Source organism: Diadema antillarum, unplaced genomic scaffold (genome assembly GCF_040938485.1).
Source record: "Diadema antillarum isolate AM-2024a unplaced genomic scaffold, OU_Dant_1.0 seq00000704_RagTag, whole genome shotgun sequence".
Lineage (NCBI taxonomy): Eukaryota > Metazoa > Echinodermata > Echinoidea > Diadematoida > Diadematidae > Diadema > Diadema antillarum.
The window spans coordinates 886,467-913,659 of NW_027271609.1; the positions used below are offsets into that span (position 1 = coordinate 886,467).

Here is a 27,193-nt window from a genome sequence, read left to right on the forward strand (position 1 = left end):
GTTCATTTTGCTGTCATGTGTTTCAGTAGGTAGTCACATAATTCAGTTTCTGATTACCTTAGACCGATGTGTTCATTTTGATGTCATGTGTTTCAGTAGGTAGTCACATAATTCAGTTTCTGATTACCTTAGACCGATGTGTTCATTTTGATGTTATGTGTTTCAGTAGGTAGTCACATAATTCAGTTTCTGATTACCTTAGACTGATGTGTTCATTTTGATGTCACGTGTTTCAGTAGGTAGTCACATAATTCAGTTTCTGATTACCTTAGACCGATGTGTTCATTTTGATGTCACGTGTTTCAGTAGGTAGTCAAATGTGGTCTAGCAAGACTCCTCTGAGGAGTACCTCAAGAGGATGTAATCATGTCCATTGTTACAATGCCACTGTGCTATAACTTACATCACTATTCTCTTCTTGCTATGAACATGAACATGCACACACATGCACAAATACAGACAGACAGACAGACAGACACACACACTGCACATGACACACAGAGAGCAGAGAGAAAAGAAAATTAGTGTAAAGTCAGATGTTTGCATGCATTCTAATTATTTGAATTTTGCGAGAGCCAAGATTCACAAAATTAAATGCATATGACAGTTCCTGTTTATGCCACTGTATATGCATTGAATGCCAGTGGCAATTTGTGAAAAGTCCATGCTGCGAAAAAGGCTGTCTGCTCCAATTTGTGAAATAACCTGCCACGAATAGATCTTGATTTACAGTAATCAATGAGCATGGACAAAACAATGAAAAACCTTTTCTGACATGAGATCATAGTGATTCTTTTAAGTACTGACAACTAGGCAGCTGAAAATGAAGCGTCATCTGACAATCTGAACATCTGACCTACATTGTACATAATCTTCTTACAATCAAACGTGCCAAAGACCTCAACAACAGAAGAACAGATGCTCAGAAGCCGAGACATAATATACACATATCTTGACCATACTCCATGTGGTAAAAAAGCAAACAAAACAGAAACAGCACAATACAAGACAAAAGAAAAAGTTTCTACATGGATTGCCTACAGGAAGTCTCCCAGCTCGCGAGTTCTATGTATTTGGGTCAAGCGAAGCGGTGTCTGGTCGGTCAGCAAGGGAGCGAGACGGCACAGCTAGGGGGCACAGGAAACTCCCACGATGCCCCACATCTCCCATGATGCCTCACTCCCCTTCAAACCTCACCCTCACGCTACCAAGGACGACGACAGCCCTGAACCGGCCTAGTTCCTCTTTTTTCCCCCCATCCCATACCAAACATAATATTCTGCATGCCTACTTATACGGGAATTTCCCCTGAACAGGAGGCTACCCTGTGTATGTGCAACAAAAGCAGAGGAAAGAAAAACAAAGAAAAACAAAGAAAAACAAAAAATTTCAGCAAATCGGACAAATGCTAAATAAAATCAAGTGCTACAGTGTTGTTACAAATTTGACAGGCAAGTGCCTACTCTCTATACTTGCCCAACGGTAAATTCTAGATGTCCCTGGGTGAGAGGGCAAGCCGGTTTGTACAAGCTTGTAACAGCCTGTACTGCGTAAACTACACCCACTGCTACAATCATAGTCCTCAAAAAATCAGTCCTGGGTGAATAGTGGCTACACCCTTACATTTTGAGTGCCTAATTGAAGCAGTAACCAACAAAACTGTTCAAAGATTCAAGTGGAGATCACCTACGACCTCTGGGCTCACGAGTTCGTACTGAAGGGGGGAGGGGGGCTGCTACTGAACGTGCTGAATGAACTTGCTGCTCCGAAACACAGCGCCACTTAAACTGGTCGCCGATTGAGCGGTCAAAGCCTAAAATGCTGAAAACTCTTGCTATTTTAAAACCAACTTGGCCATCCTAACTGCTCTTGGCTGGAACAGGTTGTACAAGACATTCCTGAAAAAGAAATAAAATAAATAACACCAGACATTTGTTTTTCAGCTTACGGCTCTTTCACCAGTCTTGGTCTGAATCATACGGTGTACCTGCGACACAGCGCTTCCTGTGTTTTGACTGGCTGACTCCTCCGCAATTCTCCCACTCAACCCAACATGGCAAAGCACAGGTGCCCCATTGTAACTACGGGTCTAATGCTACTTAATAAAATCATGATTGCGTATCAAAGACTGCCATTCCTGGTCTGATCTAAAGCATAATATGTCTACAGCACTAACTTTTTTTTTTTTTTAGGGGTGGGGGGGGGGGGGTGATGATGATTGATAAAAATTCATAGATAGAAGAACAACGAAATGATTGGCTATGTCAAAAGCGCAAATCAGAAATGCCATTCATATCAAGGATTAGGAATTACACAAAATGTTATGAAATCATCAATGAATAGAGCACCTCAAACTGGCAACCTTAAATCATGCAGTAGTGTTTGAAAGTGTTCTTTAAAAAAAAAAAACCCACAGTAACTTTCCTGTTTACAGGCTATGTGTAACAGCTGCCTTTAAAACATCACAGAATCATTTTAATATCTTAATGTTCATTGACTACTTCCTCAATGACTTTGAAACCTACAGTGTATCTCATCAAACAGAGATGTGGAAATGTGTGCATTTACATGCATTTTAAGTGACCTGGATAAAAAAAAACAAAAAAAAAACAAAAAAACAAAAATGATCAAAAAAAAAACAAAACAAAACCAAAAACAACAATCCAAAAGCAAAACGATATGTTCATGGGGAGGTAGCTTGCACCAAAATCTAGTTTCAAGGGAATACGTTGGCCAGGCATCGCTGACTCTGGACACGACCACTGCTGCTGAGCAGTCAGGTCATAATACAAAAATGAAATATTGTAACAGCTTAACTGCTTAACCCGCTGAGGACAAGTCCCGAGTATACTGTAAAAGTGGATATTTTCGCGCAACTAATTTGTCGCGCTCGGCCGATGAAGAAGAGTTTCGCATGTTTTTATTCTGTGGAATCAAGAGATCAATTACTGCAATTTACATGAATGGCAAGCAAAAATATTTGCGTGCTTTTATTTTCGCGCTAGCTTCTGGTTGCGCGAAATGCGCGAAAATTTCAGCACCTCGAAAATTTCCACTTTAACAGTAGTTGGGCAGGTGTCTATGGGAAGTGGATATTGTAGCAAAATCAGTCCGTCCTCAACGGGTTACAATCCTTCTTTGTTTCTCTTACAGCAAGGAAATCGTGCTATCAAGTGATTGATGGAAGAGAACAGGTGATGAGGGATGTAGAACTTGTACACAACAACTTTAGATATTTAAAGGGATGGTATAGTTTTGGTTGAGACCTAGCTCTTCAAGTTTCCGACTTTTTTTTTTTTAAGATAACGAGGAACCTCTTATGAAATATGAAAGAGGATGTCATTCCAAAGAGGAATTTAATGTTTATTTGATGAAAATTGGTTTTGAAATGGCTGGGATATCCAAAACAAAGCAATACCAAGAAAATGTGGGACCCATCTTTTATTAGGATCACTTTGATTTACTATGTTTTTGGATACCTCAGCCATTTTCAATATCGATTTTCATCAAATAAACTTTGAATTCCCCTCAGAATGTTATGCCCTGTAACACTTCATACATTTGTAACTGGTTTCTTTAAACTTGCAAAAAGTTAAAAGCTCAATGTTCATCTCCACAAATACTATACCATCCCTTTAATATTAAAGTACTGACACATTGCTGTAGAAGGGTCTAGGTCTTCTGGGCTCATTTTATTGACTTATGCAATAAAACAAACAAACAACCAAAACAACACAAACATACCTATTTTAAGCTGCATTTGACCTCAGAGGAAAAATCTATCACTATGACAGCTACATGTAGTCAACTGGAGATTTTTATCATATTATGTAAGGACTTTATAAAGACATGGATCGACATATTCAGGATGCAAAGTAGAATCCAGGAACCGAAGGCCGCTTGGATGCATAATGAGATATTTTTAGCACGCCGCTCTACGCACCCCCTTGATCGGAGCATCTGATAGGCAATTTATCAGGATTTAACAACCTCATAGGCGCGCTCCTGTTAATGAAAGATGGTCAGCCGTGTCCTTGGTCAGACATTTAGCGATATGACCTGGAAAAAAAAAATCACACTCCCCCTCGCTTTGGGGTACTGACTTCGGATCTTATCGTTACTACAACCATTTCTGGTTGTCATTTCACCCAACTATGAATCACTGATTCAATTACGAGGTACGTGGCCATCGGATGTGCGTTAAAAATAGCTTGCGATGGGTCAGACGATTGTACAAATGTACCAATGCAACACTTGGAGGGAGGGGGTGGAGATACTCTTCTTACAGACTGTTGTTCTTGTCCGCCTGAAAAGATGCCAAGTCGGGAGGCCTATCAGCGCCAAATTTAGAACCCGTCAAGCTAGACACGTGCCATTTGCTGCTGCTACTCATCAAGATAATGAGTAGTTCTCGTTTGCAAGGCTGGAAGAGAAATTCAGATCATGATTCCAGTTCACTGAAATTACCTGTGTGGTTCGAAACACAGGTATTCACAGTGATTGTGATGGTGACTGGAAACTCTCTTTGTGTAGAGTGCGAGAAAGTAAAAAAGTGGAAGAAAAGGTAGAAATTGCACAATGTTTTTGTTTGACAGTGTCATGAGAAGACACTGTTTGATCTAAAACATCTTCATTAAGTTCTGCATGAACACAAATTGTCCTCCAGGTGGAAGAAGAACAGGGGTCACGGTAGGAGAGTTTCTCTCATTAAAGATAGAAAGCTCTCACCATCTGCCAACACACTAGGATTTAGGAAAATGTCTTCCCAACAGCAGTACTCACAAACACACGTTGATACTATCTTCTTAATGAAATAATGCATTGAATCACTAATGAGTAGAAGAAAAGAGCACTTGGCATGAATTGCAACTTATACTGAATTAAAGGAGGTGCGAGGCATACAGATTACACCAACCAATCACGATTACAATTCTTCCACTTGCTTATGGCCTGTTCTTGATGCACTTTCTAATCGCTAAAAGGTGAAAGCATCGCCATCAGTGGGCGAGAATCGAAACTGCAAATTTATTCTCCATCGCAGTGAGAGACGTCATAACGCTTCCCATGTGCAAAGGCCGGTGCTTTGATACACCTGCAAGTGGGCTGCACTTTACTGGCAGAAAAGGACAAAAGAGTTTGTAATGTGAATGGTGTGAAATGATACTTGAATGATAAAGCACAAGATGAGTGCACGTTTACGCGCCGCACGCTGACGTGTGGTCATAAAGCTTCTACTTGCAATCTTTTATGTTCACACATGGGACATCTCGTAGACCAAACCAAGGTGAGGTATTTCTGATTTCTGAGGTATACCACAAATGCAAGCCATTTTTAATGAAGCTGGCAGCTGCGTGCATCATCACACACAAGTTGGAGTGGAATTCTACTTCTGTGAGCAGCGGCAAAGTCACATTTTTTGCTCTTTCATCTGAGGGGACAGAGAAATAGGTATAATGGAGGAAAAAGCCAGAGAGTGAAAGGGGGGGGGGGGGAGGGGAGATGAGAAGGAGGAGGGAAGGGGCAATGGGAGGGGGAGAGGTAGAAAAAAAAAAAAAGAGAGAGGGGGAGAGTGAGGCATCGTTACTACAAACCCTACGCTGCCGCGGCTGTCGGCAAAGAGCGCCGTGGCGGCAGTGAGGCAATTGAACAGTTGCCGATTGACGTCAGCGCATCACACAGAAACTCGGGGAGTTGATACACGCGCTTCTTACTCAATAGAAAGTCGATTCAATTCGCCATCCATCCTGCTTCTTCCCTGCTGGCCATTTCTCGGCTCTTTTTCTTTCCCCCCTTTTTTCTTTCTCCCTTCTCCAACTCGCCTCCTGCCTGGGATGATGGGGAGCTAAATTTAGACGATGAAAACGGTGCATAACAGAACTATGCCTGGACTTTGTCACCTCACGCTGAATAACTTACACTTCTATTCTTTACGCATGTATCACGCTGAATAAATAATGCTTCTATTCTTTCATGTATCAAAAAATAGTTCATCACAAGCACTGACACCTCCGGGAGTCATTGTTGTACTCCAACTAAAAGGGGAGCTTGATTGAAGGAGAGAAAATTTGCTCATCCAGAAGAACAGAATAAACGAAGCACAAAAGACTTAAATTGCCAATCCATATAGTCTTGTTTGTTGATTTTGAAGTAAAAGTTGTTCATGATGGGAAATATTGGCAAATGGTAATTGTGTGTGATCTTTTCTGCAGCCCATAATGATATTTTACAGTTCCGACAGCGAATTATTTTCCATGCGAACATTCGGGAATATTTCCAAATATTCGATAATCGCACATTTGCAAATATTCGGGAATATTCGCAAATAATTGGCGCTTGATATTGAATTGAATTGAATTGAATTGAACAGGTTTTATTAGAAATCATATCTGGCAGCCAAAGGCTGAATTGCACATGTTTTACAATCATAGTTATAAAAATAGACAGATTATTTCGGTGCTCTGTACAAACAATGATACAAGGACATGACATAAAAAAGAACAAATATATATATTGGCACTCGAATATTTGCGAATATTCGCGAATTAACGATGCGCAAAAATGCGCAAACATTCGCGGATACGTGGAAAATAATTCGCTGTCGGTACTGCAGGGTACTGTATGTGGTAATTATGGCACTGGCTATATCAAGGTTTAGGCCCAGTTACATAAAACTTCACAAAATATTGCTGAACAAATACACCCACTGGTCATCCCTCACAGTCAGAAACTGGTAGCTGGGTGATACCACTGTCGGCAACGGTCAGTTGTTGATCACCCAGTTCTAATCGACAGGATCCAGAGAAAAACGTATACAAGAGGGAAAATGGTTTGCATACACTTCAAGACATGAGCACTTTGGATCCAGTGTAAAACTGCATGAAAAGAAGATAATACACACTCCTTATCTCACGCTTAAGAGTAGAGTGTATGACAAATGTTGCCTATTAGAGCTCAGAATATCTACATTGTACATGTATCTTAAGCACACAGTAAATGTGTTTTGTAATTTCTATCATACACCGTACAAAGAACATATCGCAGACAATGTAAAACTCTCAAGCTTTTACAGCGTTATATCTTGCGTTTCATTTTGTGACAGCGTGGAGCCCCGTCTTCAATCGTCTCTTCCCAATTTAGCCCCCGGGCGCTTTCCGCAGGAAGTATCGGCCAACGGTCACCTGCTAGCGAGGGGACCTCAGAAGGCCGGGGGCATTAACAAGTAAAAGGGTTTTTTTCTGGGTTGCAAGTGAAGACACAACATCACCAAGACTTGCCCCAACCCCCATCCCTCACTGAAAGTGATGTCTACTATCAAAGTAACTTTAATCAATTACAATTACCATGGCATCAGCCTCGAAATCTAGGTCATTGCAGCAATAGAAGTTGCCGCACTTTATAAGACTCAACTTCGACAAGGCTTGACTCTCTGTGCTCAACAACTCAATGGAAAAAATCTCTTCATTAAAACACTGAACACAGCACTTATCTTCATATAAAGTATAAATCTTTCATCTAGATCTAGAGTTTTCATTTGCTGTGATAATACTCAACACTTCCTTTCCCAAATTTCGGGCTGTCAAGAGCAGAATGAGTTCAATTCATTTACCATATGAACTCAAATAACTAATCAAGACCATGGACACAACAGTAGATGTATACTGCATTCCTCCTATCCATCACTTTTTAGGTACACTAAGTTTTAAGCCAATTCTTATTACCCTGATGTACATTTGCTTTTAGCAAATGTTGTACACCTTGAGGCTCTGAAGACACCAAAACCAGACAAAAACAAAGCAGAGACTCCACGGCTGGGCAGCTGTTCTCGTAATGTTTGGTCAGGGAGGCCAGGAGGAGGTTAGTGGACTTCAAAATCACTCTTCAAATAGCCTCACTTCAGGTAGACTATCATATTCAAACAAAGATTAAAAAAAGAAACCACCCCAACACAAAATCAAACACATTCTTAAAGGTCCCTGGCCTGGATTATCAATATTTTCTTCAGATAACAATTCCCTAACAAACCTATATTTTCATTATCCAAGACCCGATAAAGTGGCGATACCAAATGTGGAAAGTGACGGCCGTCCCTGCAAAAATTCAAGATTCTCTGTAAGAAATTGTGTACAGCTTCTTCACTGATGTCTTTGTAAGTATGCACACAGCTGAAGAATTTAGACTGGAATCGACCGTTACCAATGAGTGTATGCCTCATTGCCCATATTTGGTGACTGCTGATATTCATGGATTTCGAATGTACCCCAGCGGGCAGCGAATGTAGATGTATGCAACTAGGACATCATCGAATCCTCACACTACTGGATCTTCACGAGTGTGCAAGATTGTTACATTCACCAGTTAACTACAAAATTGATGTTAACACACATTCAAGTGCACTGGCAAGATTGGTTCAGCCATGGAAAACTTAAGGAATGCATTCAATGAAAAGAGGAACTTGTGCATAAACAGACATGCACATACATGTATAATGAGTGCAATGTGTTTGTACAAGGAGTTGTAAATTATTCTGCACCAGTTTCCTTTATATTTCTTGAGATGTGTAATCACATGTAACTCCAAATCGCCACCCCATAACCCGTCATAACTTTCTAGAAATGCCAGGAAATTACTCAGTATGCAAATATACCCGTCAATCTCGATGGAGCCTTTATTTGTGTCAATCTACGGCACCATGTCAAAGAAAAGAAACAGAAAACAGTTGACATGCTTTTGTACCGGCTTAATACTTCTGCAGAAAATGCAAAATTTCTCATCTTTCTTGAAAATCAACAAATATTTTAATAAGTGCTTATCTTATAAAGGGAAAAAGCATTATGCTGCTGGTGCATGATTATGCATAGTGTGTGTAGGTCTTTTTTTCCCCGTTTTAGAAAGGGCACGACAATCTACACGTCTGCATAGAATATACAGTGTCCAAAAGAGGAACAAAGTGCCACATATCGACTCGTAACAGATAAGTCTCAACATGTTTCCATGTAACACAGTAAACAATAGCACTGAACTCTGACCTCGCTGCAGATTGATAAGATACATCTAGAAGAAAACAAACAAGCCCTTTGAACAAAAATTGCTGAAGCATTGAATAGAGTATGTGTGTACCCTTCTTTAATATGATAAATGATAAAGGCTTAACCTTCAGTAGGCAGATCTGAAACCAATTATCTGATTTTTGTGCCTTTGTGTCACCCAATTCGTTCAGCCATGTGATTCTCACCTGTGCCGCATCATTTGCATTTTTTGAACTCTGCTATTTGTTTTGTTGCAGCGCAATTTCAATGGATCACGATTGTAATTCGCTGCATGCATACTGTAACACTGAAGAGTTACACGATGTGCATTGTCTAGTGCTGACAGAATACAGTAAGCTTGTTCTCTAAAATGAATAGCAAGGGCAAAGGCATGAACCTGCCTGGGTACTGTGCTAATTATACAATTGTTTGAATAAGGCCTACTGGAGCAGACACGCTCCCTACAGAAGAGTTTTTTTTTTTCTTTTTTTTTGCTAATCGTACAGTGCCAATTACAGTTAATCCTGTCTTAGCAACCACCTGTCTATAGCAACCACCTGCTGTCTATGACCACTTAAAGGACAAGTTCACCTTCAGAGACATGTGGATTGAGTGAATGCAGCAATATTTATAGAACACATCAGCAATAGTTTGACGAAAATCGGACAATCTGTTTAAAAGTTATGAAGTTTTGAAGTTCCTGCTTAGTCACTGCTAGATGAGAAGACTACCACAGCTTGTGATGTCACATGTGTACAACGATATAAAGGAAGTATAAGGAAAATTTAAGATATTTTCACTTTTCTCGCATAATAAAAGAACGCTTCAATTCCCTCTTTCAGAAGGCAAGGGGAATAACATTACCCTTAACATTATACGTCAGTGACAAGTCGAGGAAATGTGCACCTTTTTCAAAGAGTAAAATTTTGTGAAATTCTCTTTATATTTCCCGTATATCGTTGTACGCATGCGACATCATACACTCTAGTAGTCTTCTCATCCAGCAGTGACTGTGCATGACACCTTAAAAATTCATAACTTTTGAACGGATTGTCCAATTTTCCCCAAACTTTCACTGATGCGTTCTACTAATATTGCTGCATTCACTCAATCCACATGTATATGAAGGTGGACTTGTCCTTTAAAACAATTCCCTCCAAGAGAAGAAGCATGTTAGAGAACCAGTCTATAGTGGCCACTACAGTAAAACGAGGAATTTTCGCGTGCATTTTAATTTCGCGAATTTCGCGAGCGCCAAAATTCGCGAAATTAAAATGCACGCGAAAGTTTTTGTCTACACTACATGCATTGAACGCCAGTGGCAATTCGCGAAAATTTCATGCCGCGAATATATCATGTTTTACAGTATTTGCTCTTCCTTGGATGGCGGCTAAAAGACAGGTTTGACGGTTTCACATTTCAACTGCGTGAGCCCTTTGACAGTGCAGAGAGACTTATCTTTCAAAAAATAGAAAGTGATGTAAAATACCACACAAGCTATATTTATGTATTGATTACAGTGTAAATAACTAGAAATACTACTTCTCCTTTTTATCATTACAGGCCTCGAATTAACCGACGGCCACCGACGGCCATGGCCGTCGGTGTCCCTCTCGTTGGCCGCAATGCCTTTTTTTCCTTGATCAAAGTTACGGCCAAAAAAAATGTGCCCTTTTTCTTGTGGCCGTGGTGCCCTGTTAGAATGAAAGTTATTATTCATGACGTATAATATGCCCTTTCTCAAAGTCTACACTTTAATAAGCTTGAACAACTTTCCTGATCTCAAATATCATACCTTCAGTTCACTCGCGTCCCAATATATCTGATTCAAACTCAAAGTATCTTTCCGAGATACGAGACGACGTGTACATACATGAACGCCCGACCGGCTTTTACCGTCCCGACTGCCTCCGCAGCGCAGCGGCCATAGAGTTACTAGCTAGGCAGCGGCGGGCCGGAGCAAGTGGTCGCAAGCCATGCTAAAAAATGCCAGGCCTGTCGGACGGCTGCGAGCATTGCCATCTCTCTCGCTCTGCATTCATGCCCGCATGCTCAAAGCAAAATGGCGCCGGAAGTGCTCCAAAGCGAGCGTGGTGTATGCGTTGATAACGTACTGTATTACAGAACCTACATCGTATTGCGTATGGCCTACTGCCTAACGTCGTCTGCTGTGGAGAGATCTTGTGCGCGCGTGCGCTGCTGGAGTGTAGCAGCACGGTCGATAGCATACAGCTCTATGGGGCATTCACATCACGTATAAACACCCAACATGCCCTTTCCAATGTGGCCTTGGTGCCCCTCTAACTGACCTAAGTGCCCTTTAATGGCTGGCCTCTTGGAAAAAGTGCCCTTTTCTAAATGGCCTTGCCCCTCCAAAATCCTATTTCAAGGCCTGTCATTATCATTATTTTTTTTTTATAATAAAGGATGATTTCACTGTTTCGTTGTGTAAAGGGGTGTTGCAAAATAGAACATGGTACGAGTGTAGCACTTTTGTCTATCAATGTTTTATATTCAAGTTTAAATCTTGGGCAGCTTTTTAATGTACAGTAGAAATGAACAACTCAGAACATCATAGTTACGTAGAAGCAATTGGTAAGAATGCAAACTTTTGTGTGCGAAAACACGACTCGGGAAGAGAGGAGTGTGAGAGGACTGGACCATACAGTTTATAGCTTAGTGACACAGCTCAATTGCTCAACACAAGTTTATAGATTTGTCTATGGTATATTGTATTTTCTACTTCTTCACAATGCGCCTCGGAATAGCCGCATGAAACAGATGCCGCAATATGAATGTGTCATATATCATTATTACTATGTGCACTAGATGGATAGCAATTCAACCTACGAGAAGACCTTGATGAGCTTGGTGGTGGCAAGATTTTGGAGGAGGACAAGCGTGGCATGACGATCTTGCTGTAGGAGGAAGAGACGGGGCGTCTCCGTGACGACCACTCCCCACCTGCTGGGTGTTCTACCGTGCACATCCTGGAACACAACACAATTCCACTGGAAGAGGAGAAAGGGAAGCCTTAGAGACCACGGCGAATTCACTGAGATGGTAGCGATGAAACAATGTGAGCTTTACGAATAAATCCAAGTAGTTTTGGTATAACTCCACCGTTCTAAAAGTACCAGTACACACACAAAAATCTGGCGCAGTGCTAGGGCATACTTGTTCAGGAAGTGAAAGCAGTGTTCCAACAGTCTCAAGCAGACACTAGACACCCCTCAGGGAAGATCAACATGAATAATAGCGACTCAATGCCTGATCAGAGAACTCTCCACCGGGGATTTGCTGGCAAGTTGAGAGATATCTGTAGGACCTCTTAGGGCAGAAACCTGTCAATTGTTAACAGGGGGTTTCCAAAACCTGTGGTGGATACCGTCAGTGCTTGCAATGTGGCTGCAAGTTTGAACACTCCAGAGGTCTATTGAAAGTGTGCGTTTCTTTCACGGCAGCAAATGCGTGTACAGAGGAGAAATACAACTGCTCCTGTGTGATGCAATAATGGCTGAAGTTCAAGTGGCTTGCTGTATTAAACCTGCCGAGTGAACTGACAACCTCGCTTCGCTGACATTTACCGCAGCATAGTAATCCTTGGGAGACGAAAGCCGCAGCTGGTTGTCATTTTGCTCCTCCCGCAATACCCTTGGCAATGATAGTAGTACGTGTGAGCTGGCGGGCATGAAGCTCACACAGGCAGAGCCGGTTTATGTGTCGCGGCTGTCCACACCAAATCAATTGGATCTGCACTGGAAATGAGTTTGGGCTGTCTTCGATAGCACAGGGTAAGGGAAAGGAGCTGAGCGAGTGCGAGCGGATCCGGTTACTCGCTGTCAATCACACTCCAGAACATGTGCACATCCAGACGAATCACCCCAGCAGCTTGCCTCCACTGACTCCAACAGGACAGGCCAGCAACTCGCCCAACTGCAGAGCAAAAGACCTGTTAAGTGTTAAAATGTCGAGAATCCCTAATCTCCCTTGGCACAAAAACAGCTGGAGTGAGCTCACACCTGGATGCAAGCTTGCTTTTAATACATTCTATGGACGGACCAAATGCAATCTGTCCAATTAATACAATTTGTAGGCCTACACTTCTCTATGTCCTGCCTGGACTCTATGCTCGCTGAACAATGCACGAACACTTCTATTGTGAAGGCAGGCCGACGTGTGTTTATCATCTGGAAGTGGCTGAGACAATGAGAGGAAGAGCTGTTATGTCCTCGACGAGTAGGGCACTATCTGTTGGTTCATCACCAGGGCACTCCCCCTGTGGTACTCGAGTGCGAGAGAGAGACAAGTATACTTCACAGTGCGCGCATGCTGAGCATGTGATCGGCGAGGAGAGAGGGGGAGGGAGAGAGGGGGAAAAAGGGGCAGTATTTCCAGTTCAGTTGGTAATGAGTGAACAGCGTAGTTGCATGAAGGCATTTGCAGGTATGTGGTGTATAGGAATGCGTGCATGCATGTATGTATGCATGTGGTGTGTGTGTGTGTGTGTGTTTGTGTGGGTTTGTTCTGACATGGGTGGCCGCAGCCAAGGGATGTTGCCAATTTGAGGATGAATCAATCAGATCATCTGTAGTGATTCATTTTCTATGCCACAGCTGTGCTGACACTCTAGTGACAGCCAGAGTACCCCCCAAATTTCCCATTAGCGAAATGCTTAATGAGGACATACCCAGAAATCCACTCAGCAGGAAGACAATGTACCGGTACCTGGTTGCATACTTCAGATGCATTCCTCACCAATCACATTATCTAGAACTCATCGTCTCTCTCGAGTCTCAGGAATAACGACATGTGGACAGGCTAGAATGACAGACTCAAAAATTTCTGTAAAAGCTGTACATTACTCCATGGTCTGCACTACGGTAGAGCCTAACATCAATTTGAACATATGGGACTAAGCATAATGTAGCTGCACACATGTACACAGCTGGGGGTGACCTCTACGGTGTTCTATACAGATTGCAGACACATTTCCCCAACACAAAAGAGGAACATACGGCAAGGCTGCCATTGTTAACCACAGAGTGTGCACTTTTGAAGCATCGATCTATCAATATCCTTGCACCGCCCAATGGCCAGTTTGCTTCTGCAAGGAGCCTTTTCTTTCATTCTTTTATCCAAGCTCTAGAACTCAATACATGTACAGTTAGCTATAGAAACCACCAACAAGGTCAGAAATCCATCCATTGAGCTCTCTTTCTGTGGACAAGAGTCCTTGTTGTTGTTTATTGTTGTCCTTGAAAGCCCTGCTTGCTAGTCTTCCATCAAGGCCATGAGATGAAATCCTTCTGATCTGCTTGAGTGTCTATCACTCACACCTCTTGAAATCCCTTTCTACCAGGGAGGTGTTCAGAGTGCAATCTCTTCACAATTTGTGCAAATTCATGTGTAGGTTCTGTAGCTTGACAAGTGAATGCTTTACACAGTTTTTGAGCATTTTACTGGCTTTGACGTTCCATGCTCAAAGCCGCTCTTCCCGAGAGTTTGGATATCAAGACCAAGGAAGAGCTGGTTCTTGATTTTCACAATCTTAAGCTACGAGAAGAAGTGTTAAACTTCTGTATGGAACTTGGTGGTAATATGGTGTGAGCAAATCCTTTCATGTTTTCATCAAACCCTCTTGTAATAAATGGAAAGAGTTCCCCCCCCACTAGTTTGCGCAAAATGGATAGATTGCTATTTTTTAAAAAACTAATAATGGACTAAATAAAGGTTATGCCATTTATGGGAAGACTTCCCATAACCTTTATTTAGTTTATTATTAGTAAGGGGGAATGATGATTTGTTTATTTTGTGCAAGTTGTTGGTGGGGGGGGGGGGGGGGGGACATAAGGAACTCTTTCCTAATAAATACCCCAGGTTTGAAAGAAAGAAGAATACCAATATCTCATAAAAGATTAACATCTAACCATCTTCTGCACATTTATGCATAAATTGTGTTTCCAAAAGTCTAGCACTTGAGTGAGAAATCTTTCAGATTAAAGGACAAGTTCACCTTCATAGACATGTGGGTTGAAAGAATGCAGCAATATTAGTAGAACACATCAGTGAGAGTTTGAGGAAAATTGGACAATCCGTTGAAAAGTTATGAATTTTTGAAATTTCTGTTGGCTCAGTCACGACTGAATGAGAAGACTACTATAGCTTGTGATGTCACATGTGTACAACTTTATAAAGAAAGAATAAAGAAAATTCAACATATTTCCATTTTCTCGCATAACAAAAGAACACTCAACTTCTCTCTTTCGGGAGGCAGGGGAATAATATTACCCCTATAAACATACGTCAGTAACAAGTCAAAGAAATGTGCACTTTATTCAAAAAGTAAAGTTTTGTGAAATTCTCTTTTTATTTTCTTTATATCGTTGTACGCATGTGACATCATACACCGTAGTAGTCTTCTCATCCAGCGGTGATTGCGCAGACACTTTAAAAATTCATAACTTTTGAACGGATTGTCCGATTTTCCTCAAACTTCCACCAATGTGTTCAGCTAATATTGCTGCATTCTCTCAATCCTTATGCATATGAAAGTGGACTTGTCCTTTAAAGTGACTGGCCAAAGTGTTCTGCATATTTTTATACAAAATTTGTGGGTACTTGAGTAGTTAACACCTCCCTGTTTCTACTAATATGCAGGTTATACTGGGCTTGTGAGAAAATCAAATCTGACAAGGGCAGAAATGTATCTAAATACATATATTCTAAACTCATGCAATATTGCTAAGAGAATACACAGGTACATGTAGCCGTAGAATTACAAAAAGCTGGCATACTAAAGGCTGGATGCCCTTAAAGTCTTCTTTGAAAGTTCGCACCGAATAAACCCAATGACAACAATTGTCTGAGGCTATAGATTCGTATAGGCCTATACCCCACAACCCTAAACTGCCCATGTCTTTGCATGGGTAACCTGGCCCCCTTTCCTACCCTCCCCCTACCCCCCTCTCTTACTCTACCATGTAATCTGTTGAAATCACTGGATAATGCCTTTTGCCCTTCAGTAATCTATAATGACAAAGGGGTCAGTTGATGATGGGTCCATGGGGAACAATAGTTGTGAGGTACAGGTTTACACTTTAGTCACTGCCAGCATTGTCTCTCCCCCCCCCCCCCCCCCCCCCCCCCCATTCATTGCACCACACTGGGGCAATAATGCCCTGTGCTTGCACTCTATTGAGTACCACGTACTAGGCATGTGATAGTCATGTTGTCCTAGTTGGTGTGCCTGTAACATGCTATGCTCTGTGTGTGTGTGTGTGTGTGTGTATTGTGTGCACATCCACACATTGTCCCATGCTCTTGAGGGGAACTCTGTGCTCAGTCCCTGTATGGGTATTTGCACTCTTCCCTACACGCACACACACAACTCTTGTCCAGAGAAGGTGGGGCTTGTTCGTTGCCTAGGAGATGGCTGTTGGAATCCCCCCATATGTGTGTGTGTGTGTGGGGGGGGGGGGGGGGGAGGGGAGGGGAGCTCTTTTTCTAAGGTCCCATTCTAAACGGCGAGGATGGAGTGTATTTGTAATTGTCTAGTTTGCTTCAATCTAGTGAATCAAGGACTTTGAATGAAAAACTGGAAGAAAATTGCTGAAGTCAGACTACTGCTGTTTTACCCAGCACATCTCACGTGATGTTATGGTAACAAATGGATAGGGTTTCTCATCGCACATGGGCTAAAGCATCCTAACTCATGAGAAATGCATAGACTTTAGTCAATAATGTAAGTAGGTTGGCCTGGATCGTCAGCCTCACCAACTGATAAATAACAGCAATCTGATATCACCTGCAAAATGACATCCCAACCGGGAGTAAAGCTCCATGAGCTGTACATGGAAGACGTGAATATTCCATTCCCATCGTTTTTCACATAAACTTATTGAAAGCAAGATACAGAAAACTACCCCCTACACATTGTACACCTCTTTCTCTCTCACAAAAAAAGAAGGAAAAAAAAGAAGAAGAAGACGAAAGAGAAAAAAAAAATGCCACCTCTTGTTCAGTATTTCATAGCGAGTCACAAAGAACTGATTATGTGTCATGTGTCATAAAGAACCGACAACACGTGCAGTAACCGTACCAATCATACAGGCATTTGATTTATAGTTTATGCTATGCTATGTGAAATCATGACTCTACATGGCACTTAAGTCTGTTTGCAGTGAAATGAAGAGATAAGGTTTTATGTGTCATTGGGTCCCACATAATCTACAGACTTAGTTTGATTTGAACAACACAACCATACAAGGATTGTGGACATCTCCTTTCTTGATCTTTAATATTTTCACAAATAGCGAAAAAAAAAAGAAAAAGAAAAAAAATGAAAGAGAGAGATCAATTTCCTTTGTAATAACGTCTTGTTTCTCTGGGGATCTGGGATAACGTCTGCTTTGCATGCTTTCCAGAATGTGGGTCAATTCAATATACTTTTTATGCAGTATTCATCATAATCACACATTCCATTGTATCATTCACAAGTATGACTATTCACATTTACATTTTTGAAATCATGCAACTTTTAGCACAGGACATTGGAAATCTACTGTAATATTAAAAATAAAACGCTAGAAAGAAAATGAATAAAACTAAGTAGGCCTATGTGAGCTGTAGCAAAGGAAACCTCTGATATGATAGTCACATGATCGGCTTGGTATTATCGCAAAATATCATCATTTTTTTTTTTTGGTGTTCTTTTTTTGATGACACTGTAAAGGACACTGAAATAATCTAAAAGTTAAGCTCCCTCAGCTCCAGTATGGTTTGAATTGTTCACATAATGTATAGATAGATAGTGGTAGTGCACATTTTTGTCTAGTCACTTCCGCGGCAGACGGTGAGATCCTTTTAAGGGGGCTACAAAGTGAGTATGTGCCATGTCCATCGGCCCGGCCATCTCCGGAAGCCGGGGACAGTTGGGGATATGCTGCAGTATCAAAACCCCTCAGGTGCCCAGCGATTTTATTAGGCCTGACATGGCTGCTTCCTCGTAACAAGGAACACCTTGTGAAGGGAGAGTGAGTGTGTGTGTTGGGGGGGGGGGGGGGGAGGGGGCGAGGGTGGGATGGGGGATGGGTTCTCTGCTGGAAAAACGGGAGCAGTGCTGCCGAGGTCTGCGGGGACAGGCGAGAGGATGACACGGCAAATTCGTCAAAATCTCTTCTGTCATTCGTGACCTGTCCGCCGGTACTTTCCCTTGGCAGTTGAGGATGTGGTTTTAAGGCAAGTGCCGGTTTCACTGCTAACGTGCATTATTCATAGGCAAATGTGAGCCTTCTCTGAAGTTGAGCTCTTGTTTCACTGAAATGAAACAGTTTCACTATTCACTGTACCATACATATTCTTTTACCTGTCCAAATTTTCCCCCTTCAGATTCTGACATACTTCCCAAAGCTGAGAAATGTTAGGTACTTACAGATCACTAGCATTACAGGTTGCTCTGGCAACACATCAAAAACACTTAACTATTTGCAAAGTGTCTGTACAGACTATTTTCAGGATAAAAACACCTTCTACTGATTGTTGTTCAAAGAACCAGGAGAATCTACGGCTCAGATTACCAATGGAAATTAGAGTTTCACAAGTGGAAAGTTGAAACAACATGGCTGACAGACTTTCTATCAATATCAGAAGCTACACTCCACTCTGCCAGAATCAAATTACGCATTGATGAAAATATGGTATCTATGTAAACAAAACATCATAGTGTACAGTTTGCATATGTTGCAAGGTTGAGATCATATCTATGATTGACATGGCTGCTTGCTGACAAATAACAAGTGGCTGATTTTTTTCAACAGCTTCACGATGATGCCTCTGTGACAATTGACAACTGTGACAACTTTTGTGCTAGTTCATGCTTATCCACTTCGAATGGCTAAAGCAGAGCTTTTCAAAGAAAAACAATTCAAATAGGAAAGGGAAAAAGACTACCACAATCGATTGCAGACACAATGGGAACTCAGCGGAGCAGGAGTGTACGCAAGGAAACCACTCTCAATGAAGTATCACCTGCCACGCTGTCTGGTACATGTAGGCAAGGTGCATGGGGGCTATGCACCATAGCAACGGGGGCGGGCTCTCAGGCAGAACAATTATTACGCAATAGACATGCCTGCATGTGCATTGCAGCCCCTTGGGAGATGACATGTGCTATGTCTATGGCCCTGCCAAGTCACAGCACTGAATGTACGTATACAGTACACTGTACAGTATGCAATGATTTCAACACATACACACAATAGACACATACAGTTATAAACCGCTTAATTAAATGTTTGTTTCCTTGCCAAAAGTTTGTTCATGTGTAAATATGGATCCCTCTAAATAGACAACCGATTTGCTGCATTATAAAACATCACTTTTGATATTAAGAATAAACAAGCTGTGACTGAGGATATTTCTTCTTATTCTTTTTTAATACAAAATCCACCCATATAGAGGTGGACATGTTTTCTTTTTATCTTTAAATTTTAGAGGATTATGTTTCAGCACAAGTTCAAAAGGTACATGTAGAACCTGTAACCTGTACGCCATCTTTTGGCGTAATGCAATTAGTTGGCTATTATAAAGATTTTACCGTAAGAATTTACGGTAAAAGAAAAAAGCAGCACTATATTGAGAATTGCTGGATTGAATTGATTCCAATCAGTTCACTTTGATGCCAAATACTGCCCACACTCTCTTTCTTCAATTTTAAAATTGGCATTTTTTAAACACTTTCTTTCACTATGGAAAATCATGAATGTTGCACACTTCCCACATGGGGTATTATTCATCAACATAACCTGATGAGGACGGTTTGATTTCGGTACAACATGCGTTTCCCATAGACATCTGCCCGAGTATACTCTGGACTTGTCCTCAACGGGTTAAAAGGGATAGCTGGGATTTCACAAAGGTGTAGTCAATATCTGTTCAAAACTGGTTTCTGTAGGAATTATAACAGCTCTGACACAATTAAAAATGTGCAAGATATTTTCATGTTCTCGAAGTTGCACAAAATATACCACATATATCAATTTGACACATTCTAGAGAAGGAACACTCAGCCAAAGTTGAACATTACCGAGGAGCCACGGGCCGGAGGTATAGTGGCGGTGACATGCGATTCTGGTGCACGTGACACGGTTTAGATAATTGGCAAACACGACTCGATCAAAGGTCTGAGTGTTTTAAGCCGTGATCTCCAGGCCCCTTTCCCCTCGCGCCGAATTTCGGTTAAGCAAACGATGTCAAACTTCGGCTCGATCTGACAGCGGTATCGTGTAAACAGTACAAAGTCCATTCATTTGGTTGTCAACTCCAGCGGCAGGCCTGCTTGTAGAAAGCAGGGACTTCATTGAAAGTAGAGAATGCTTTCTAATTAAAGACAACTAAAACAACAAATAAACAAACAAACAAACAAACAAACGACAACTACAACACCACCACCACCAACAACAAAAACAACACAAACAGCAACAACAACGACAATGAAACACACCAAACAAAACAAAACCTAAAAACATGTTCATCTGAAGCTGGAGAATTATCAGATTTGGTCAAACAACACAAAGACTAGAGAATCTCTTCTGCAAAACCAACGCATTTCATCGGACAATACAAAATCATCAGAAAAGCTATCATTATATATTATTAAACAAAGTGTCGCTATCACATCCGTCAAATTTCACAGGCATGCAAAAGAAAGCAGCCAACATAATCAATCTGCTGAGGCGAGACAAGAAAAAGATGAGCTGCATAGCCATTCATCAAGCAAGAGGCAATGCCTTCCATCAGTAATGCTCTGGCTTCATTTTTACGATTTCCAGCTAGACTGCTGGTATCTCTACTTTGCCTGTCTTTGTAACTATGGAATTATTATAGCTACTCCATTCCAGTTTGATCTTTTCGAGACAAAAATTATAAATCAGAGAGCTATGTTTGCAATGGCTGCATCTAGTGCATACTTGCATTAAATAACACCAAGTCAGATCTAAACTGTAGTTCTTAACATTGTTTCTGAGAGTATACACGTGCATGTTACCTAAAAAAAAAACTTTCTCTAATATTGTGAGTGGATATTAACTGACAGGGCCAAGTACAGTAAGCGTTGCAAGAACTCATGTCTACATTAAACACATCATCCTTATTCAGTAGGGGTCACATGACTGAGAGAGGGCGCACGGGCCACCAATTGAGTCACTGCCGACTGCTATCTGGAGAGCGAGTTTGCTCACACTTCTTCCTTCCCCCTACCCGCAAACATGATAAAATGTGAGCTACTGCTCTTTGTTTACATACACACCTGTGCCATTTGTGAGTGTGATTGAACTAGATGTACACAGTGAGCACAAAACGAGGAGGAATATGCAGTAAAACCACCACATAGAAAGCCAAGCTGTAATACATCCATCTACAGTATTTACACTTTTACATATATTATACATTAGTATGCAAATATGCAACTCTAAATGGAAAGGCTGACAAGTTTATTTATTGTTAAATTTGATCCCCTCTCGAGGACATTGTAATACAAAGCTTTATATTGTAATATACTTTTGTGCATGTATACATCTTGAATTCATCTAGTTTGATGGTTCAGTTGTTGTTGCTATGATGGCAATGCTCTGGTAAAGATTTCTGGTTGCCGGGAACAACCGCTGCCAAACAGGTGCGCATAAAATTTGACTATGCTGGCTAACTAATCTTTTCACAGTTGACAGGGTGGGGATCTGTTCAGTATTAAAGATTATTTAAGAGTTTTTTACAGTCATTACACTCAATGTCAGTCTTTTAATCATAACAGGTAAAGTAGGACTAATTATTTCAAGGGGTGAGAGATAAAGCAGAATTTATGTGAAGTACACAAATTTACTTCTTTCCAAATCAAAAGAATATGAGTGATTCAACAATATTTGGCTACTCACAATGCCTGACACTGACATGTACCCTACATTATTCTACAAGGGAAATGTTATATTTGTGATTTACCATAAATTAGCAAGAAATCATGCAAAAGCCTTACAACTTATAATGAATCATAATGCAGAAATAATTCAATTTTGATAGAGAAACAAATGAATACATAAACAATGAATACATCACTAAAAACAACAAAAAATAATCAAAGAAATATAACGGAAACAAATTTGGGGAGCATTAAAATGAAACGCAATTTGCATTGTCAACTGTGCACTCAAAGGCCATTAAATCTACTAAACTTTCATACAAGTAGTTGCAACAGTGCCCTTCTGCTCCCTATAAAGTGATGATAAATTGGGATTCATGAATGAATGTTTCAAAAATTCATTGAGAAAGAAACGAGAAGGCACAACTTCTTCTTCAAAGTAGAAGGCTGCTGTATCATTCCCCATGGCGGCTGTATCGTTCCCCTTGGCATCGCCAGTTTGGTCTCTAGCAAAAACATAGTCACGTTTCATCACAGCGATGAGCATCTAGATTTTAATTCGTGAACTGCTGCAAAACTGAACTTCATTCCCTCTCTAGTTCTTCTCGAAGAGCTCCTTTCGTGCAAATACAATTACGACATGTACCAGTCCACATGGCTGTTCTAATACCAGCCTCTCTTGGGTAAATTCCGTTGCCACGGTAACCCAAAGCTTCACGGGTATCGCACACATACATGAACAAATACACGTAGCTATCCAACTGAGCATCACCGCCTCGCGGAGGATCAAAACTTGTATCACTGCAAGCCAACTTGGGGCAATCCCTGGGTCGGTCACTACAGGGGGGTATTGATTAGCCATACATAATGCTCAATGTGGCCAATTACGTGTCTTGTGCATGCGTAAACCAATGTCAGGGCGAGGTTTCCCCTCCACGCCTCTGCTATCCGACCTCTTCGTTGATCCACTGTGAATCAATGTATAGAGATTCACTTCATAAATTATTATATTTAAAGAAATCACATTATATTGTAAAGATTTTGATAACCGGTAAGGTGAAAAACCTAATGAGAAAAAAGGGAAATCAGTTTCTGTCATCACTGTAGGGGTACACAGTTCAAATCGGCAAGGTTATGTTCATCCGCCACCAGCCTGCGAGCTGAATGTTGACAATTAGTACCTTACGTTTTCACGTATTAATTGTAAAGCCAGAAATGTTCACCTGCCTGTTTCCCTTTAAGTTTCAAAACTTTTTTGAACCCATATCTCCAACTTTCTGAATGAAAGTTACTAATCAATTTGAAGTTTACTGATAACTGGCAAACGGTTTTTACAAACCTCCATACTTCCTGTTATTGAACCTCGATTTTCTCAGTATAGTATCCCCTGCACTGCTTTGGCAGGCATTTATCCCTGTACTTGCCCAACAAAATTATTTTGTTTTGCAAATCATCTTTGTGAAAGTCAGAGGTGTTCCCACTGACGTAACGTTCTTATTCTATGCATGTGTACTATCAGAATTTTGCAAGAATGTGTAATCGTTCACATGTTTAGTGTAGATACTGAGCGTGGCTACTCTTTCACACCACGACCTACTTATATCTCTGTATGTTAATCAAGCCACTGCAAGTGGCACCTGTGTCTGACGCATGTTGAACGGGTTCCTGTTTGTACACCCTGATTTCCATTCAATATTTGTACAGTATTTTTTTCTTCGACGTGTCTTTTAATGGGTACTGAGTACATGGTTAAAAGTCTCGTATTTGATAGTCAATACAGAGATTGCAAGAAATGTACCTTCACTCCCCCTTTACTCCCCCCCCCCCCCCCCCCCTCCCCTCCCTAACTGGACAAGGGCCACGGTCCTTTGGTTTTCATATAAAGGAACTCTAAAGTTTGTAATGAATTTGTATAATGAATTTGTGTCAACCAATGATTTTATTCAGTTATTTCTGCAACGTAACCATAATTATATATAAAAAAACAAACAAATGTGTAGTCTTTACAGTTGTCCACACATGTCTAAAATATAGACACAGGGCGTGGCTCCCCTTCCTCACCACGGCAAAAATTATATCTAATATTTTATATCGGTCTTTCGAGCCATTTTTCCTGTTCGTATGGAGGGGTCAAATACTTCGACACTTTGACTCCCATGATCAACTTGTATTGGTTTTATTGTGGCTAAGGATCATGTAAGGCACAATGGCGTTGGTTGAGTTAAAAAAAATAACAAATAAAGAAAAAATAATAATTTAACACATTAGCCATGAAAAGAATGTATGTTTGTCACTACCTTCCAGGAACCATTAAAAAGCTACCATACAGGAAAATTTTATTTGCCCTGTTGGATTTATTGACGAGCATCGCCTTTGACTCGTAAAAAAGTTACGTAATCTTTGATTGAAAATGGTTGCCTTCAATTGCCAAGTCCACCATTACTGGGAATGGGAATGTCAAAGCACATTCCCATCCGGAGCTCTTTGGTTGACAGTTTTCCTTTTTCTTACAACTTATTGTTATTGAGCAAGAACATCTAAAGTCAACCAATTGTCAACTAAGCTTCCATACATTTTTCCTTCTTCGATATTTAACCGTAGAACTCAATTGTACCTTGTAACATCACTACAAATATATGTGTTGTTAATTACGTGTCTTGTGCGTAAACCAATGTCAGGGCGAGGTTTCCCCTCCACGCCTCCGCTATCTGTCCTCCTTGTTGATCCACTGTGACTCCCAACGCTATGTGTAATGAATGATAGAACCATGGTTTGTTTCAACCATTTTTATTTCCTATTATATACATTCATATGTACATATATATATATATATATATATATATATATATTTTTTTTTTTTTTTTTGATGGCGGTTATCAAAAAAGTTTAACGGGAAAAAAAGAAAACCTTTTTCGGTCATCATTTTAGGGATACACGGTTCAATTTTGCAAGGTTATGCTCATCCACCACCTGGTCATTCTCCACAGTATGGTGACAGTTTATAGTACCTCATTTTTTCACGTATAGATTGAAGCCAGACATTTCTACCCACATATTTCACTTCATAGTTTCAAAATGTTTTTGAACCCATAACTTTAAATTTTTAAAGAAAGTCACTAATCTCTTTTAATTTATAACTGGTAGATGGTTCTTTTAAACCTCCCACACTTTTTGGTATTGAACTCCGATTTTGTATTATTATTATTATTATTTTTAGTACAGCACATCCCTCACTGCTTTGGCAGATATTTATCCTCCTGTGAACTGTCCGGAAAAAAAAAAAATCCCTTTGTTCTACGAATCACCTGTTGAAACTCCGAACCCATTGATAAGACGTCCGTATTATACATGTACAGTAAGCAGTTTCCATGAATGTATAATCGTTCACATGTTGTGTGTCGACACGAGGCGTGGCTGCTTTTTCGCGCCACGGCCGACTGATCTCCAATGGTAATTAAGCCACTGCAAGTAGCACCTGCGTTTGACGCATGTTAAACGGGTTGCTATTAACACCCTGATTTCCATTCAGTATTTGTACTGTTTTTTTTTCTGATACGTGTGTTAATGGGTGCATGGTTAAAAGTCCCACATTCAATAGCCAATACAGATGTTGCAAGAAATGTACCTTTACTGTTTACTCCCCTTTACTCCCCTCCCCCCCCCCCCCCCCCCCCCCCCCCTGTATACGGGAAAGTCTCCCTGAACTTTAAATGGGCAAGTGTCACGGTCCTTGAATTCTCTGTCTGTACGTGTTTTAAAACACAACACCTTTATACTGAGTGGTCCGGCTATCCCCTGGTGATCTGTTGTAATTGCGTACTAGTAATTATTGTAAGTGTGACCAAGATGGGTCTAATTGTACCAAATTTTGTATTGTATATTGAAACCCCACACACATTTGCACTTTGCACACACACCTGCACAGTAGTATGCACTTGCAAAATGCACATTAGCACCTATGCAGTTGTTGTCTCTCAAATCTCCGGTAATTTACATCTCTGTATTACGGAATGGCGTCGTCACATGTGAATACCCCCGATATTCCTGCTGACATTATGCCTATGCGCGACAGTAAATATTACACACCCCTTGAATTCAATGATATTGTATCGTATAGTTCAGATAATATTTCACTTCTTCATATAAACTCTAGGAGTTTGAATAAAAATTTTGAATATTTGGAAAATCTTTTGCACTCTTTAAACAATTTTGAATTTTCTGTTATTGGAATAAGTGAAACTTGGTTACATCAAAACTCCCCAGATATCTTTAATTTACCCAATCATAAATTAGTTAGGGCTGATCGTCAAGGAAAAAGGGGTGGCGGTGTTGCGTTTTATATTGCGCAAAATTTACAGTTCAAAATCCGTTCTGAAATCACGTTAAGATATGCAGAAACGTTATTTATTGAAATTGAGAACTCAATCTCTAAAAACGTTATTATAGGTTTAATTTATCGACCTCCTGATCTGAATTGTGAATTATTTTGTGATGAATTGGATTTATATCTCCATAAGATAGGTAATGAAAGCAAACATGTTTTTATTTTTGGTGATTTCAACATTAACTTTTCCCCTACATCCGATAACAATAATTCCCTTAATTTTATGCATTTAATGTATTCATACGGTTTTATGTCGATTATCAATAAACCCACCAGGATAAATCCACACTCGTCAACTCAGATTGATAATATATTTTCGAATGTGTATAATAATACAATTATGGGGGGTATATTATGTTCTGAAGTTTCTGATCATTTACCAATATTTTCAATTTGTGAATGTAAAGTGGGTCGTAATAAATTACATGATAAAATATGGTACTATAAAGAGTCAAAACGTAATGTGGAATTATTGAAACAGAATTTATGTTTAGAGGAATGGACAGATATTTATAGTATTAACAATGTTAATTTGGTATATAAATGTTTTAATGATAAATTGTTGTATTATTATGAAAATAATATTCCTTTATGCAGAATAAAAAGTAACCGAAATAAACCAAGAAATCCTTGGATTACAAAAGGTATTTTGAAATCCATAAACACTCGTAATTTTTTGTATAAGTTACATATTCGTAACCCAACTGAATCTAATTTGAATATGTATAAAGTTTATCGAAATAAATTGACAAAATTGATTCGTTTATCCCGCAGATTATATTTTTCTGATACAATGAAAAAGGTTTCTTCGAATATTAATGCAACATGGAAAATTATTAAAGAGGTCCTAGGTAAAAAGCCTGATTCTCCGCC

At 40.3% G+C, this 27,193-nt stretch overlaps 1 protein-coding gene across 2 annotated transcripts in view; it reads right to left on the bottom strand.

Moving 5' to 3' along the window:
• Positions 1 to 27,193, bottom strand: part of LOC139737778 (glycogen synthase kinase-3 beta-like) — a 73,290-nt gene that overhangs the window by 21,732 nt on the left and 24,365 nt on the right. The window contains exon 1 of one of the 2 annotated variants that reach the window (XM_071648452.1): positions 11,877 to 12,015. The exons of the other annotated variant lie outside the window; for it this stretch is intronic. Within the exon in view, the coding sequence (XP_071504553.1) occupies positions 11,877 to 12,015 (139 nt within the window). Of the gene's footprint in view, positions 1 to 11,876; positions 12,016 to 27,193 lie in introns of those variants that run through there. 2 annotated transcript variants of the gene reach the window in all.